A 16,398-nucleotide genomic window follows, 5' to 3' on the forward strand; every position below is an offset into this window, starting at 1 on the left:
CATTCTGGATATTTCTAACATCCATGCAAGAATGCATGCATTCTCCTTTACTGTACCTCTGAATACTGTTCTAGTGTTCATGCTGATTTTAGGTTTTGTGCGTTAGTACACTCAGGAAAGTTTTAGTTCAGTACTTCAGTTTGTATGTCAATTTGAATCACAGTTCTTCTTGCCATAGAAACAATTTTATAATATATCAGGTTAGCTGTTCACTTTGGACCAGTGTGCCTTAGGACAGTCTGCTTAAAGAGATCCCCTAGCATGGCTGGCTGAAGGATTGCACCTAAAATCGTTCTGCAAGAAGCATGTAGCATTGCTTGAGTACTTCCCCGAATGTACTAGAAAAAAAAAAACCCTTTTTTTAATCCTTCACTTGTTGCCCTTTCTGTGTTCTCTGTAACTTTTATTTAAGATCCCAAGATCATCCAAACAGCAGCTGAAACATTTTCCTTTGAATATGAGGAGTTTTCTAAATTACGCTTGTTGAAGACTTAACTCTCTTGAGACATCTTTGGACTCATCTCTCAGCCTAAAAAGAGGAGGAGTCAGCCTGTAAATAGAATGCCAGGAGTATGGTTTTGGAATCTGGGATTGTAGTATCAGTAGTCAAGATCATACAGACTGGGCTTTTTGTTTGTCCCTTCAATAGCATTTGTCTCATAAACCTAGCAGGAGTCTTCATAGCTGTCCAGCTGTTTCCTTCTTTTAAGCTGTTTTATGGAGGAGAGAGAGTTGAGTTTGTGTACTTTGGACTAGTGGGTCCTAGAAAGAGTCAACAGAACTTGATTTGTCAGTTCAGCTTTTATGCCTGTATGTGTTCTGATATTTGTACTGCGGTTAGATTTGGGAAGGGTTTTTCTTAAGGAGAGGTTTGCAAGGTAGAGTTTCTGCAGTACTACTCTTTGCCAGAATATTTTTTAAAAGCATTCCCAAATGTCTTTGTATTCTCCCTACAAGGAGAATGTTGCTTAATTGTAAGTGGAAATGCATGGCTATTTTAATTGACTTGCTGTTGTTACTGCACACATTAGATAATGTCATGCTTTTGTTGACCTGATGACTAACTTAATCCTTCCTGAAAGTTAGACCTTACAACTTGTTATACATATCTAATAATTATAAGATAAATTCAAGATAAAAATATACACTGTTCTCATGCTGCACAGTTAAATTCTTGTATGTTCTTGCTTCTGTTACTATGTCACTTCAAAACCTGTAAAAGAAACTCATTTATTAGTATTTCCAACAACAGTGAAACATAGCAAAAACTAGTCGCCTGCTGAGGTTTAGATTATTTTGGTCTGGCGTGCTTCACCAGTGTGACCAGTCATGTAAAACTACTTTCAAATACTTCATAACTACATTATTTTTCACATGCTTTATTATTTTCCTGAGTTACAACTGTAGGAAATAAGAGAAATGGAAGTTATCTTTCAGATAAGTTGGAATATAATACAGTACAGCAGAGATCAATTTGAAACCCAAGTGATTGTGCAGTTGAAGTAGGACGCATCTGCATACAAGTTAATCTGTCAACATCTCTTTTTCTGTTATGACGTTTTGGCATATTGGATATTGTAGCACCCTCAGCTACAGCTTTTAGATTTTCTGTTCTTGCTGTGTGACCACAACTGTGTGCTGCACACAAATTTACCTCCTATACCTTCTGGACTTTGTTAAAGTGTGTTTTATACAAGACAATGAATGCTTGCCTATAAGAATTAAATCACTTTCGTAAGTTCAAGTGAAAAAATTGTTGAGAGTTCTGAAAAAGTACTTAAAACTTACTTTGTATTTTTAATTACCTTTATTTCATAGAACTGCTTCTCAAGTTTGTTTAATGAAATTCTCACCAGATGGAGAGTTTTTTGCTACTGCTGGAAAGGTAAGCATTTTGTTTCTGATTGTTTTGTACAAGTTCAGATGAGCTGTTAAAGCAAACAAAAAAATCAAACTCACATATGACAAAAAAAGGGTTTTTTTAAATGAAAAATGTGTTGTTCATCTCTTTTGCCTAGTATTTCCAGTAATTCCTCCATGCATCTTCATAATTTGGTAAAAAAGAATTTGGGAGGAAGGCAATTCAGGGCTGGGACACAGGAAACGCAAGAAGTACTCACTGCTTACTCTTTTAAAATACCCATTTCTAATCAGTACCAAATTGTAAAGTATCAGAAAGAGAAGAATTTCAGGAAAATGGAGAGATAAGTGCAAGAGTTCATGGCTGTGAGGAAATTTCCAGAGGGGAAATATATTCAGTATTTCACTATTATCATGACACTGTTAATAAAAAATAGCTCTTTAATATCTTTCAGTGTAAACGTATCTGTATACCTGTTTGTGTACATAGAAGAGAATTTACACTCACCTCCATAGGTAGAATTTACATTCTCCTCCACGACACTTACAAGTACCTAAAGGGTCAATATCAAGAGGATAGAGTGACATTTTTTTCTGTAGTGTCCAGTGACAGGACAAGGGGTAATGGACATAAATGGGAATACAAAAAGTTTCACTTAAACACAAGGAAGAACATCCTTACCGTGAGGATTATGCAGTCGTGGCACAGGCTGCCCAGGGATGTTATGTAGTCTCCTCCTCTGGAGGTTTTCAAAACCTGCCTAAACATGTTCCCGTGAGACCTGATCTAGGTCCTGCTTTAGCAGGGGGTTGGACTGGGTGATCTCTATAGGTCAATTCCAACCCCTACCATTCTGTTATTCCATAGGTACCTTTATAGATAGGTGATGCCAGAATTTCTGGCCAATTTTACAAATCAGTTCTGTCTGCTCAACATGTCAGTTCTGTCTGTTCTGACTGGTGTTTAGTGGTTTATCAACAAAAGCAGTAAAACTATTGGTAGAATAAGCAAAAAAATTAAAGCAAAACATCACAATCATCTCTTTTCACTTCCAGAAACACTAATTAAAGTAGTATTTCATTTATGTTACAAAACATGTTGTTCAAGTTTTGTGAGGGAATGATATCCCGATAAGTCAAAATGGAAAAAAAAAAAATCAAAATAATGTAGAGGATTCAGTGTAAAATTGTGTCAAATATTAGAATTTATATTACTTGTTATGGCATGTGAAATGATTAGTTATTTTCTGTAAATAACACTTATCTTTATTTGAGGGGGAAGTCAAAGTAACATCTGTTCAAAAGTTCCAGTAAGAATATCTAGGGCCAAATTGTAAGAATTTGTGGAATTATGGAACAGATTGTGGGGCAAAAAAAACCCCCGATTTCAGATTGCTGTTTTTAAAAAAGAAACAGAAAAAATAACGGTATGAGCAGTTTTGACACATGTTGGCAGATGCTGGTAGGCATCAAGTTTGTGCTCCCAACTAAAGAACCTAGCAGAGACTGCAGTACTACTGAAAAAGAAATATAATGTGAGTATGTAAGGTTAATTAAAACAATACAGTTGCTTAGAGTAGTGAAAACCTGGTTTAAGTGTCACAGAATTGAGAGCAGTATTAACCTACAGAACGCATTTCAAACTTAAGAATGGAAATGGGTTGTGCATTTTGGTCTAGTCTGTCTTGGAAGCATGAATGAAAATGTAGTTTGCACATATAAAAGTTGGCTAGAACAATGTTTGATTGAGTAGTAGTATGGGGAACTTTGCTGTTGCTGTTTGGATCATAATGTCCCTTAATATGTGTTTGAAGCCCAAAGATTCAAGATGGTTCAGTCTGCAAATAAAGCTTGCTTTTGAAAGGTAGTTGTCATGCTTATTTTTGTGGTTCAGTTTTTTGCGTTGACACACATTTCGTTAGTTGTAGGTATTCAGTTTTTCCACTAAAGCTTGCAGTTTCAGATCATTATGCTTGCCTAGAAATCTGACTTCTATGACATTTGCTATCTTTTGAGAAGAAAAAAGATATAACAATTTTGTAAAACAATCTAGAGTTCTTTTTCTTGGTAAACTATGTTCCATTTGACTAGTTTCTAACACATGAAGTGAAATACTAGACTTTCTCACTCTGTTATAACAAAGCAAGAAGTTGTAATGATCCATTTCAGATTTGTATATTGGGAATGTCATATTGCTTGTTCCATTTTCCATGATTACTTCAGCTATTTACTGGCTGAAAGGAGAGGTTTTTTTTCAGTCACATTTAAGATAGTTATTACTTATAAAATTTTTCGTACAGATTATATTTTTTAAAAAGGGAAAATCTTTTGTCATTGCAATATACACTATACATATTTCACTGTATATATTTTTGGTGGGTTGGAATTTATTGTAAAAGTGAAGTTTTAATGAATTCTAATGCTATAGTAAGATGGAATTGTGGAAAAATAAATCAGTGTTCCACAGGGGTAAAATCAATGCAATGTTTTTGACTGCAGAGTTGTCTTATCTGACATAATAAACTCATGCAAAGCACAATTGCTGAATAAGTAGGAACAAAGAGGAAAATTTCCGAAGAAGGAAAATTAGTAACAGATTATTTTACTGTAAATGACTAAATTAATTACCTGCCTGCAGAATCTTTTAAATGCATTTTTGATTCTTTGTCTTCTTTGTTTGATTAATTTTTTATGAGAGACAGTACTGGTCTTGCAAAAAAACCTCCCCCTTCCCTCAATATGGTCATGTTATGCATACCCAGGTTAATAAAATATTTTGATACAGTTAATATTTAATAGTTGATCGGCAATTTACAAGTCTAGATCCATATTAATTTATATGGTACTTAAAGACATAAGAAGGACAGTGGGAATGTGGTTTTTAAAATTAATATCTGTACTTGTGTAAGAAGAGCATGCTGTGCTTGATTTTTGAGATGTGACTTTGATCTTTGTTTGTATTCCTAATACTTAAATTTGTATGTGTAGGTTTTGGGGTTTTCTGTCAAAATACTATTAGTTACATTGACATTTGAATACCAGCTCAAGCCAGTACAGCCTGCATTTTTGTGGTTAAAAGCTGACAGCTAATCAGAAGGAGCAAAATTACATCCAAGGTAGTAAAGGCCAGAAATATGAAAAGGAAGCTCTGCTTCCACCGTGCTTTCTTTTATGTCAGAGTTTGAAGTTCTGTTGGCTGAACTCAGTTTCTATCATCAGAAAAGTATTTGACTTAAAAGTGAAAATCCAGGAGACTTACCCACTGGTACTTAAAGTACATCATATTCTTGTGTATGGGGGTCTTAATTACTGTATGTTGTCTTTCCCCAGGATGACTGTCTTGTGAAAGTGTGGTACAATACAGACAGTTGGCGATCAGCTGTAACACCACCTGGTGCAAGTCCAGAAAAACAAGCAAAAGAAGTTGATTTTTCATTTGTTTATTTGGCTCATCCTCGATCAGTAAATGCTTTTTCATGGAGAAAGACCAGTAAATTCATGCCACGGTCAGTAGTTCCTGAGATTTGTGAATTGCCCTGAAACCCCCAACCTGTCTGGTCTTTCTGGTGGTATATGCAACAGTTACACAAGTTTTATAGTTTACTTCAGTTAGTAGTTGAGTTTGCAGACCTTGTATATTGTATGTGTTCATATAATTCCTTCACACAAAAGTTTTTTAGACAACGGTAAGTAAGCATCCTCTTACCTGGAACTGGGAAGACAGGAAGGGACTACCAGAACCTGGCTTAAAGATTGGTCTAAACTTGAAGTCAGTTCTTGTGAAATTACTTTTACTTAATAAAAAGCAGACCTCTGTCAGAAGCAGTACCTGGAAATTACGGAATGACAGATTCACAGAGTGGTAGAGGTTGAAAGGGACCTCTAAAGATATCTAGTCCAATCCTCCTGCTCAAGCAGATCTGCTTAGATCAGGAAATGCAACTGATATTTTGGTTTTCATTATTTTTGTGTGCTAATGGTTTCTGAATGACCCATCTCTAGCTTTCACCAGTAATTGCTATCTCAAACTGAACTAACGTTACCAATTTTGTGCTTTACAACCTTTCTCAATCTTTTTGCAGTATTATTCCAAATATTAGCCATTTGAATTCTGCATACGTTTGTGTGTTTGAGCAAGTTTATGCTGTCTTTTACACCAGCTTTTAAGCAGAAAACTCTTTAGTCCTTAAATCAGTTTTGAAAATCTCCCTGCTCCAGATGCTTGAGGAAGTTTGCTGCTGGCCAGTCCATTCAGATGATCCATATAGTTTTTGAGTCTGTGCTAAAACTAAATTCTGAACTTCCATAAACTGTAAACCTGGTGATCTGCCTAGTGTTTTTCATTGCCTAGTTTAGGGTAATTGGATTTTTTTTTTTGGATATGTTTTTGTCATGGTTTGACATGATAGCTGTTTCTGGTAATGGTGAAGGGGCTGTAAAAACGGCTCCTGTAAGAAGTTGCTCGAAACTCTCCCAGCTCTGAGTCACTCCCTTCTCTGGGGCTGCAACAAATAGATGCCTCCACGATCACTTTTTAAGAAGCCAGAAGAGGAGGGTTCTTCCTGTTCCTTCTTTTTTCTGTCCCTTCTTCTTTTCTGGCTGATGGTGGTGCAGGGAGTTGGGAGAGAGAGAGAAGTGACCATGCGGACTCCAAGATCAGTGAGGGAAGAGAGAAGGTGTACGAAAGCAGAGACTCCCCTGTATCCTGTGGAGAGGACTGGTGAAGCAGTGATTTGTTTGCATTTCATTGAAGACGCTGCATCAGGGGCAGTGACTCACTTTGTTAAAGACACCATGTCAAGGGCAGTGACTATGGCCAGAAGAGACCCTGTCCCATGGGAGGGACCCTGTATCTCCAGAAGCTGCCACTGTAGGGAAGCACCCACACCAGAGATGTTCATTAAGGACTGTGTCCTATGGGAAAGACCTTCTATTGGCAGAAGCTGTAGCTGCTGGAAAGATCCCACACCAGAGAAGTTCATTAAGGACTGTGTCCTGTGGGAGAGACCCTGTATCAGAACAGGGGAAGAATGTGAGGAGTCATCCTCTGAGAAGAGAGAAGCAGCAGAGACCATCTGTGAGAGACTGACCACATCCCCCATTCCCTGTCCACCCGAGCTGTTCAGGGGGGAGGTAGAGATGTCAGGAGCAGTGAGCTGAGCCCTGGAAGGAGGGAGGAGTGAGGGAGAGAGATTAAAGTGCTGGTTGTAATTTTCTCAGTCATCCTACCTGGTTTTTGCGTTCTGTTCTGTTTTTTGTAGGTAGTAGAATAAACTTTCGTTACTTTCCTCTCTAAGTCGAGTACTGGAGTTGGTTTTGGCCAGAACTGTAATTGGCAGCAATCCCTGCTCTTGTCTCAATCCACAGTGTCTTTGGTTATCCTTTTTTCCCGTTCATCTTGCTGGGGCCTCTGCCATCCTAAGGAGGATAGGGGCAGATGGGGGACACAGAGCAAGGAGCTGTCGTGTTGCTTCACTGCTGGCTGGGCAAAACCACAACAATATGTATCACAAATCACATTTGGAAAAGTAGTAATTAAAGAAAGCTTTTAGTTTTAAATTGACTGTTGTGTTCCTGGTATTGTCTTGGTTTTATCTGTTTTAGATATATAATTTTCTGAGTGCTATATAACAGTGAGGTCGGGGGAATTGAGAACAGATATCCTGAATATGTTTAGTTTTTTCTTTAAAGGACTTTGGAAACAAAAATATAAATTTTCCTGTTCCAACTCTAACTAATTCTGCAAATTGAAACCCATGATTTGTCAACACACAGTTGTGTAATCATAGAATCATAGAATTGTTTTGACTGGGAGATATCTTTTAAGATCATCAAGTCCAGCTGTTGTCCCAGCCCTATCAGACACTACACCATTTCCCTAAGTAGAACATCCACCCATCTCTTAAACACTTCCAGGGACAGTGACTCCAGCACCTCCCTGGGCAATGACTCCAATGCCTGACAACCCTTTTTAGAAAAGAATTTCCTTCTAATATCCAACCTGAAGCTCCCCTGACACAACTTGAGGCTCTTTCCTCTTGTTCTATTGCTTGTTCCTATTGAAAACAGACTGACCCCTGCCATGCTACAACTTCCTTTCAGGCAGTGATAGCGATAAGGACTCCCCTGAGACGCCTTCCCTCAGGCTAAACAGTCCCAGATCCCTCAGTCATTCCTCATATGAGACATGCTCCAAATCCTTTACTAGCTTGGTAGCCCACCTCTGGATCCTCTCCAGCACCTCCATGTTCTTGTAGAGAGGGGCCCAAAACTGGACACAATGTTAGAGGTGCAGCCTCACTAAAGCTGACTACAGAGGAAGGATCACACTGTTCCTGATACAGGCCAGGATGCCATTGGCCTTCTTGGCCATCTGGGCTTATGTTCAGCCACTGTCAACCAACACTCCCAGGTCCATCTCTGCCTGGCAGCTTTCCAACCACCCCTCCCCAAGCCTGTAGCGCTGCTGGTGGTTGTTGTGGCCCAAGTGCAGGACCCGGCACGTGGCTTCATTGAAACTCATGGCATTGGCCTTGGCCCTGGCCCTGGCCCAGCAATCCAGCCTATCTACATCTCTCTGTAGAGCTTCCCTACCCTCAAGCAGATCAACACTTCCAGCCAGCTTGGTGTCATCTGCAGACTCACTAAGGATGCACTCTATCCCCTCATCCAGATCATTAATAAAGATGTTAAACAGGAGTGGCTCCAGTACTGAGCGCTGAGGGACACCACTCATGTGGCTGCCAACTGGATTCAACTCCATTGATCATGACTCTTTGGACTTGACTATCAAAGCAGTTCTTCACCCAGGGAAGTGTATGCCCATCCAAGCCAAGAACAGCCAATTCCCCTAAGAGAATGCTGTGTGAAACAGTGTCAGATGCCTTACTAAAGTCAAGGCAGACAACATCCACAGCCTTCCTTCATCCAACAAGCGTGTCACCTAGTCATAGAAGGAGACAGGTGTGTTAAACAGGACCTGCCCTTCATAAACCCATGCTTCACTGGGCCTCATCACCTGGTTGTCCTGCATATGCTGCATAATAGAACTTAGGATGATCTGCTCCATCAGCTTCCCGGGTACTGAAGTCAAACTGACAGGCGTATAGTTTCCTGGATCATCTTTCTATTCCTTCTTATATATGGGTGTTATGTTGGCTGAAATTTGAAGTAGTTTATATTCACATAGTTGAAAGCCTTTCATACATCATTTGGACTGGAGCATCTTCTTTAGGAGGAAAGGCTGCAGGAACTGGGGCTATTTATTCTGGATAAGAGGAGACTGTGGCAGGATCTCATTGATATTTACAAATATCTAAATGGTGGGTGTCAGGAGGTTGAGACATCCCTATTTTTCTGTTGTATCTAGTGGCAGGACAAGGGGTAATGGAAAGAAGCTTGAACACAATAAGTTCCATTTATTAAGAGCTGATGTAGGTGGACCTGCTTTGGCAGGTGGATTGAACTGGGTAATCTCTAAATGTCCCTTCCAACCCCTACCATTCTATGATTCTATGATCATTTGTTTACCTAAGAAGGTATTGTTGAATTTTTCTTTCCTTACTATCTTTAAGTTACTTGCTGCAGTTCTGAAAACTAGTAATGGAAGATGGTTTGGTACTGTTGCTTTGTTTTGGGGCTCTATGATAGTAAGCAGCTTCTTCACACCTTAAATTTTCTCTCATCAGTGGTGCTGTCTGCAATGTACTCCTGACTTGCTGTAAGGATAATGTTTGTCGTGTTTGGGCAGAGACTTTGTTACCCAATGACAGTCTGTTGTACAGTGGAGGATACAATAACTGGAGTGAAGCAGCACACTTAACAAATAACTTCAAGAGAAATACTTCAAGTAAGGAAAAAGTGCAAAATGCTTTAGAGGTAAGAACTGAAATTGATTAGTAATAATAAGCATCTGTCCATGCACATAATTTTTGACTGGTTTGTAGTTACTAACTTGAACACGTATCATAAAATGAAATCCTTTATACCGTGTGTGTGTGTGTGTGTTAAATGTTATAAAAGAGTGAATTTACTTGAAATCTTCTTTAAGGTGACAACTGTCCTACTGAGCTTTTTTATTAGAAGACACACTGTTTCTGATGTCACTGATGCCTATTTTGCTGTGATGACTGAAGCAAAGGGCTTTGCAGTATTTAGTTGAAAGGGCTAGGAACAGTATGGAGCACAAACTGTATTTAGGTTATGTGAAACCCGCTAATGATGCTGCCTTAAAATGTATGGTAGGGGCTCACTTATTACCTCTGAAGTAGTGGAATGTTCTCTGGCTTCTGCAACTGGGAAAACATTGATATTATGGACAGAGGAAAAGTGGCCTTTGTTGCCTAAAGAAGCCTTTGTTACCTTTCTGTGGTAGTCCTCAAGTAGGGTAGACTCTAAGGCAAGTGATCCTTAGCAGCTAGTGTTCACTAACTATTGGGAACTTTGGGGTAAATGAAGCCTTATCGGTCTTCTAGAAAGCTGTATAGAGAGTATGGGAGCACTGTGCATTTATCTGAATTAAAGAATGTATTTAGCATGCTCATGATGCTTTCTTACCACAAGTGACATAAATGGAAAGCATGCTGACGGGCTGAAAGGCACAATAGAACAAAGAAAAAATATTAAAAATAGGGATGTTAAAGGAAGTTGGAGGCAGCTCTGTATTACTGTTGAAAATAAGAGGCAACATTAGAGATCAGAAATAACAATTGCAGCAAAACTGAGAGAAAACTATTTTACCTGAATGTTCTGTGGTAAGATGCAAAAAGATAGGAAGTAAAGAGGAACGTCAAGATTTTAATACTATCCTTAGTACAAATCTTGTACCTTCTGATGCCCTTTAGTGCCTGTATAGATATGTACAGCACAATAGGCTTGAAATGTGTGGTATATGGAATGAGACTTTATAATAGCCTAGTCAGTCTTAAAAACAGAATATTATTTTTCCCTTGGAAACATATATTTACATAATAGGAGGAAGACCTTAGTACTCATTGGGCCCTTATGGTGGGAGCAGAAATACTGATCTAATCAGATCCGAAGTAGTGATCCAGTTTTTCTGTCTCTGAAATGAGTTAATTTAGATTTACTGCTTTTTTCAGAGTCTTGAGTAGGTATGGTGTGCATTTATGAAACACAAAAATAATTTCTGTTTATGTATAAAAATTGTATGAACATTGTCTGCACACTGAAATACAAGTCAGTTACTATGTCGAAGTGCTGTATAAGCCTTCATAAATGAATCTGAAGACACTGGTATTTCTACTGCAGACACACCTGGACAGTGTAATTTTTGCAAGAAATTCCACCAGTGCTTTAAAGTAGCTTATAAACTTAAAATTTCACTCATTTTAATATCTAGAAAACCACTTACAGATGAAATCTGCTTTTCCTTTTTGGAAAGAATTAAAATGATACCAAATTCTTCATGCAGTTAAACCTGAGACACTTTCGACGAGGAAGGAGGAGGTCGGGTGCTGTTGTGGCTCATACTGGATATGCTCCACATCAGCAAGATCCCCATGAAGTTCACAGAAACGTTTCTCCTCATGCAAATGCGCTTTGTCATTTCCATATTGCTGCCAGTATCAATCCAGCCACAGGTAAGAAGTATGATATATCCTTGCCACAGGGTGAGCTACAGTTTCAGTTAGGTCTGTATTGTCTGTGTAAGCTTAACTGAGTCGGATATGTTCTTGCATATATTTATATGGTCACACAAAATTAATAGTATGACAGTTTTATTTAATATGTGAAAGAACCTTCTTCTACTTTCACTTTTGGTCATTTTTTAAATGAGATTCACAGTGGTCTGAGATGCAGAAGCCTAAGTATCTGTAATGGGTTATGAATTTACTGGAAATTGTGTATGGTAAACAAAAAATTTCCAGGCTTCTTCAAATGAGTACCTGTTTCTGAACACAGTGAAACAGTCTTTCATCTTGTGTTTCATGACCTTTAATATTGTCTTGCACTCAAGCAACGTGCTGATAAGCATTAAGCAAAATCCCCTCTAGTTGCTAGTATTTCTGTCTTCGTAGTAATTTGTGTATGCTAAAAATGAAGTACATGTCTGCTTGTTGAAAAATGGAGTAGAAAGACAGTATTGAATGGACTTTCATGAAGGTTTTACCACTGTAATGTGATTTCCTGTGTCCAGACTTAATGAATAAACATTATATAATCTTCTTCTTAAACTAGTTAAGCTCAGCTTTGTAGTATTTTTAAATTTTTTTTTTTCCTTGTTGACTCTTGTTTAAAAGACCAATGTTGACCTAAAGGCATTCATGATGAGTTGCTGTTTGTAGCTGTACAGACTTTGGTATGATCATGAAGAACTATTAATTTCCATTATGTTGCTGGGCTAAACATGGTGTAAATGCTTTCTCCTATATGATTAGAGTTAGTCTTCACTTTTTCTAGTGTTGGTTCTTGTTTCTTTTAACAGATATGACTAGAATCACATCTAGTCTACCAGACTTACTGTAGTTTTGTGCTGTACTATCAATGCCATCCTATCTTTACAAGAGATGGCTCCAGTCATAACATATGTGACTACCCAGTGTCATAAAGGAAAATTTCTCCAAAGATTGCTTGCAGGATTGTACTACAGTTCTCTGCATTTACTGCGTCTTCAGATTGCACAAAGAGATAGCTAATCTTTTAATATGGTTAGCACATAATCTTTCGCTATCTTTTTTTATATCTGCTCATATTATGCTGCTTTTCTTTTTTCTTTATACAAAATAACTAAGCAAACTTTAATTTTACTTGTAATAGTTTTTGCAATACAAGTGTGCCCAACAGCAAGCTCAGAATGCGAATGAAAATAATTTTGGAAAAGAGTGGTAATTTTTTTTTTCCTAGGTGTCTAACATATGTCTCTGGATTTTAAGTCTTGTATTCCTTCTGTGTTAACTGTATTAATATTGTCTATCTTCATATTGTGTTTTGGATCATTTTGGTCTTTAACTCAGTACATTGGAAGATAATGAGTTGTTCTTCAACACAGAAACTCTGTTTGAAGTAGCTTTCCCATCTTAATTCTTAATTTGAAGAAGTACCTGTTTTTCCTCACAGCCAAGTCCTTAAGTACTTCATTCTAAACAAATTCTTTAAGTAGTAGTTTTAGTTTGCCCTTTTTAAATGAAATTGTCTGAAAACTTAATTGTATTTTCTTTCATTTAATTTAAACCAAATCAGTTTATTATCTCTCACTTGAAAACTTGCCCTTATTACAACATTCAGAGTACTAGATAAAAATGAAGACCAGAGCAGCCTCTCATTCATTTTACTATTTGAAGAATGCTGTCATATATAAGAGTAAATGTATTTGAAATGTTTTATTAAATTTGTGGTATTAATTTTGAAACTCATTTTCTTATAGCAGCAAAAACCTTGAGACCTTCTTTTATAGAACAATAGAATGGTTTAGGTTGGAAGAGACCTTCAAGACCAGTTCAACCATTAACCCAAAACTGCCAATGTTCACAGTGACCAAGAACCATACTTATATATCTTCTAAATACCTCCAGGGATGATGACTCAACCACTTCTCTGGGCAACCTGTTCTAGAACCTGACATCACTTTCAATGAGGAAGTTTTTTTTAACATATGATCTAAACCTTCACTGGCCTAACTTGAGTCTATTTCGTCTCATCATTCGTAACTTCAGAGAGGGACTGACACTCACCTTGCTACAGCCTTCTTTCAAGTAGTTGTAAAGAGTGATAAGGTCTCGTAAGCCTTCTTTTCTCCAGGCTAAACAAACCCAGTTCATCCAGCCTCTCCTTCTAACACTTTTGCTCCAGACCATTCTGCAGCTTTGTTGATCTTTGAACGTACCCTAGCACCTCAAACTCTTTCTTATGGTGAGGGACCTGAACACAGTGATAAAGATGTGGCCTCTGTAGTGCTGAGTACAGGAGGCAATCACTTCCTTAGTCATGTGGTCTACACTATTTCTGATACTAGCCATGATGATTTTGACTACATGAACACACTACTGACTCACATTCAGGAGGCTGTTGACCAAGACTTCCAGATCGTTTTCTTCAGGACAGCCTTCTAGCTACGCTGCTTCAAGCCTGTAGCGTTGTATGGGGTTGTTGTGGCCCAAGAACAGGATCTGGCACTTAGCCTTGTTGAGCCTCATACAGCTGACCTTGGCATATTGATCCAGCCTTTCCAGGTCCTTCTAAAGAGCCTTCCTGTCCTCAAGCAGACCAATATTCCTGGCCAACTTGTCATCTGCAAACTTAAGGGTGCACTTAATCTCCTCCTTCAGATCATTGATGAAGATATCACAGAGAAAAGACCCCAACACTCAGCCTGGGGAAGACCACCGGTGACTGGCCGCTGATGGGATTTAACTCCATTCACTACCACTCTCTGGACCTGGCCATACAGCTAGTTTTCAACTCAACGAAGAGTACACCCATCCAAGCCAGGAGAACGCTGTGGGAAACAATGTCAAAAGCTTTACTAAAGTCCAGGTAGACCACGTCCACAGCCTTTCCCTCATCCTCTGGTCAGGTCATCTTGTGGTAGAAGGACATGAGGTTAGTCAAGCAGGACCTGCCCTTCATGAAGCCATACTGACTAGTCCTACTCACTTGTTTGTCCTGTACATGCCATGTGGTAGCACCCAGGATGATCTGCTTCATAACTTTCCCAAGCACCAAGGTCAAGATGACAGGTCTCTAGTTTACTGGATCCTTCTTCCAGATTTTCTGGTAGATGAGCATCATATTTGCTAACTTGCAGTCAACTGGTATCTCTGTTTAGCCACTACTGATGATAAATGATGGAGAGTGGCTTGGCAAGCACTTCTGCCAGCTCCTTCAGTACCATCAAGTAGATCCCGTCTGGCCCTATAGACTTGTGTGCGTGGGAAAATGCTGTTTCTTCATCAGTCTTTTTATATATTCTCAAAGTACATTGATTTATAATATAGTGTTAAAAATCATCTTGCAAGTTCACCTTCTTATTCACACTGTAGCTTTTACTTCCACAGAGAAGTAAACAGAATTATTTTCTCCAAGTTCAGTTTTTGCCCAATGTTTTGCAATATTTTTTGAGACTGCTGTTACTTGACCTTTCTAGGAAGACATACTATATTTTCTAAATACGCTGTGCTCCTCTTGCCGCTTTCCCTTACTATGTCTGTTTCCTCCCCCCAACTACCAAAGCAGCTGGTAGTCCTGATGGTCTGTTCCTCTGTCAGTGTGCTCTTATCACTTTCTTAGGCTAGACTGAAGGTAATTCACAGTTGTTGCTATCTTTGAAAAAACCCAACAAAATTGAAGTAAAAAGTCTCTATTTCCCAGGGCATAGAATTTAAGTAGTGCTGCATAAATAGGGAGCAGAAGGAAATGGGAATATATGTAGAGATTTCTAGGTCGGAATTAAACGCAGATTGAGCTTTTAGTGTGTTGCTGTATGGGTCATTTGAAGAAACTGCAGCAAATAACCTAGGTGCTTCTTAGCCACACTTAATTTGGATTATATGACTCTGCCACAATTCGATACTTGCTTCTGCACTTTGTGATTATGCTTTTATTTTTCACAGCCATATGGACACCAAGTAACATCATGGTGTAAAATAATAACAGAATCTATAGGAATCAAAAATCTTGGCTTTTTGTGATAGTGTTACAGAAGATACCATCTTGTCACTGTACTAGTTTTTGCTAGTGTAAACCCTGTCATATGTTGTCTTTGATTACACTGTATACCTGCTGTGGCCTCCATTGTGGACTAAATGTTGGGAAATAATGTTAAAATTATTTATTTAAAATATTTAATTATTTATTTGAAACATTTGATTCATACTGAGCTGCAGTAGCAAAAGACAAAATAAATTAACCTGTACAGACAGTGTTACATCGTGAAGCTGTAACAGCACAGGGCCATACTGTAATCCTAATGTAAGTGTGTGTGGGACATCTCTTTTGGTAGCAATCAAGCAATTTTAAGCCGAAAGTACATGATGGTGAAAGGAGTGACCAGTGGAAGTATACTTAGCGTATTTTTTTCATGGTAGGGTTTCTGCTTAGAAAAGTCTCTCTAAAATTATTTTTTAACCAAAAAATTTGAGTTTTAAAAATGCCAACATCTTTTCCTGGTAGATATTCCTCTACTCCCTTCTATCACATCTCTGAGTCTTGGTGAAAATGAAGAAAAAAGTGGACCTTTTGTTGTGCACTGGCTAAACAACAAAGAACTTCATTTTACCTTATCCATGGAAGTATTTTTGCAACAACTTAAAAAGAGTTTTGAACATAATTCTCCTGAGACTAACACTGAAGAATCTAATCAAATGGATAGCAGATCAGAAGAAGGTAAAAATCTTAGCATAAACAAATGGCTTTCATTACCCAGTAGTTTAAAATGTTTTTTCATGTGAAGTTAGAGGTGAGCAACTTTATATGTAAGGAAACAGACTATTTCTATGTATTTTCTTCCTTTATGCTGGACGTACTGAAGTGACTGTTACAGATTCGTATCTAGAATTTCTGAATTTGTTTATGGTTGTT

General features: G+C 38.2%; 1 protein-coding gene across 8 annotated transcripts in view; it reads left to right on the top strand.

Moving 5' to 3' along the window:
* Positions 1-16,398, top strand: part of DMXL1 (Dmx like 1) — an 85,964-nt gene that overhangs the window by 17,729 nt on the left and 51,837 nt on the right. For 7 of the 8 annotated variants that reach the window (XM_062018979.1, XM_062018980.1, XM_062018983.1 and 4 more), the window contains 5 exons: positions 1,819-1,885; positions 5,191-5,366; positions 9,549-9,738; positions 11,294-11,462; positions 15,991-16,203. In XM_062018979.1, coding sequence (XP_061874963.1) covers positions 1,819-1,885; positions 5,191-5,366; positions 9,549-9,738; positions 11,294-11,462; positions 15,991-16,203 — 815 coding nt within the window. Of the gene's footprint in view, positions 1-1,818; positions 1,886-5,190; positions 5,367-9,548; positions 9,739-11,293; positions 11,463-14,163; positions 14,422-15,990; positions 16,204-16,398 lie in introns of those variants that run through there. The other variant, XM_062018986.1, reaches the window with a different exon arrangement.

The sequence above is a fragment of the Colius striatus genome, chromosome Z (genome assembly GCF_028858725.1).
Source record: "Colius striatus isolate bColStr4 chromosome Z, bColStr4.1.hap1, whole genome shotgun sequence".
In the NCBI taxonomy this organism is placed as follows: domain Eukaryota; kingdom Metazoa; phylum Chordata; class Aves; order Coliiformes; family Coliidae; genus Colius; species Colius striatus.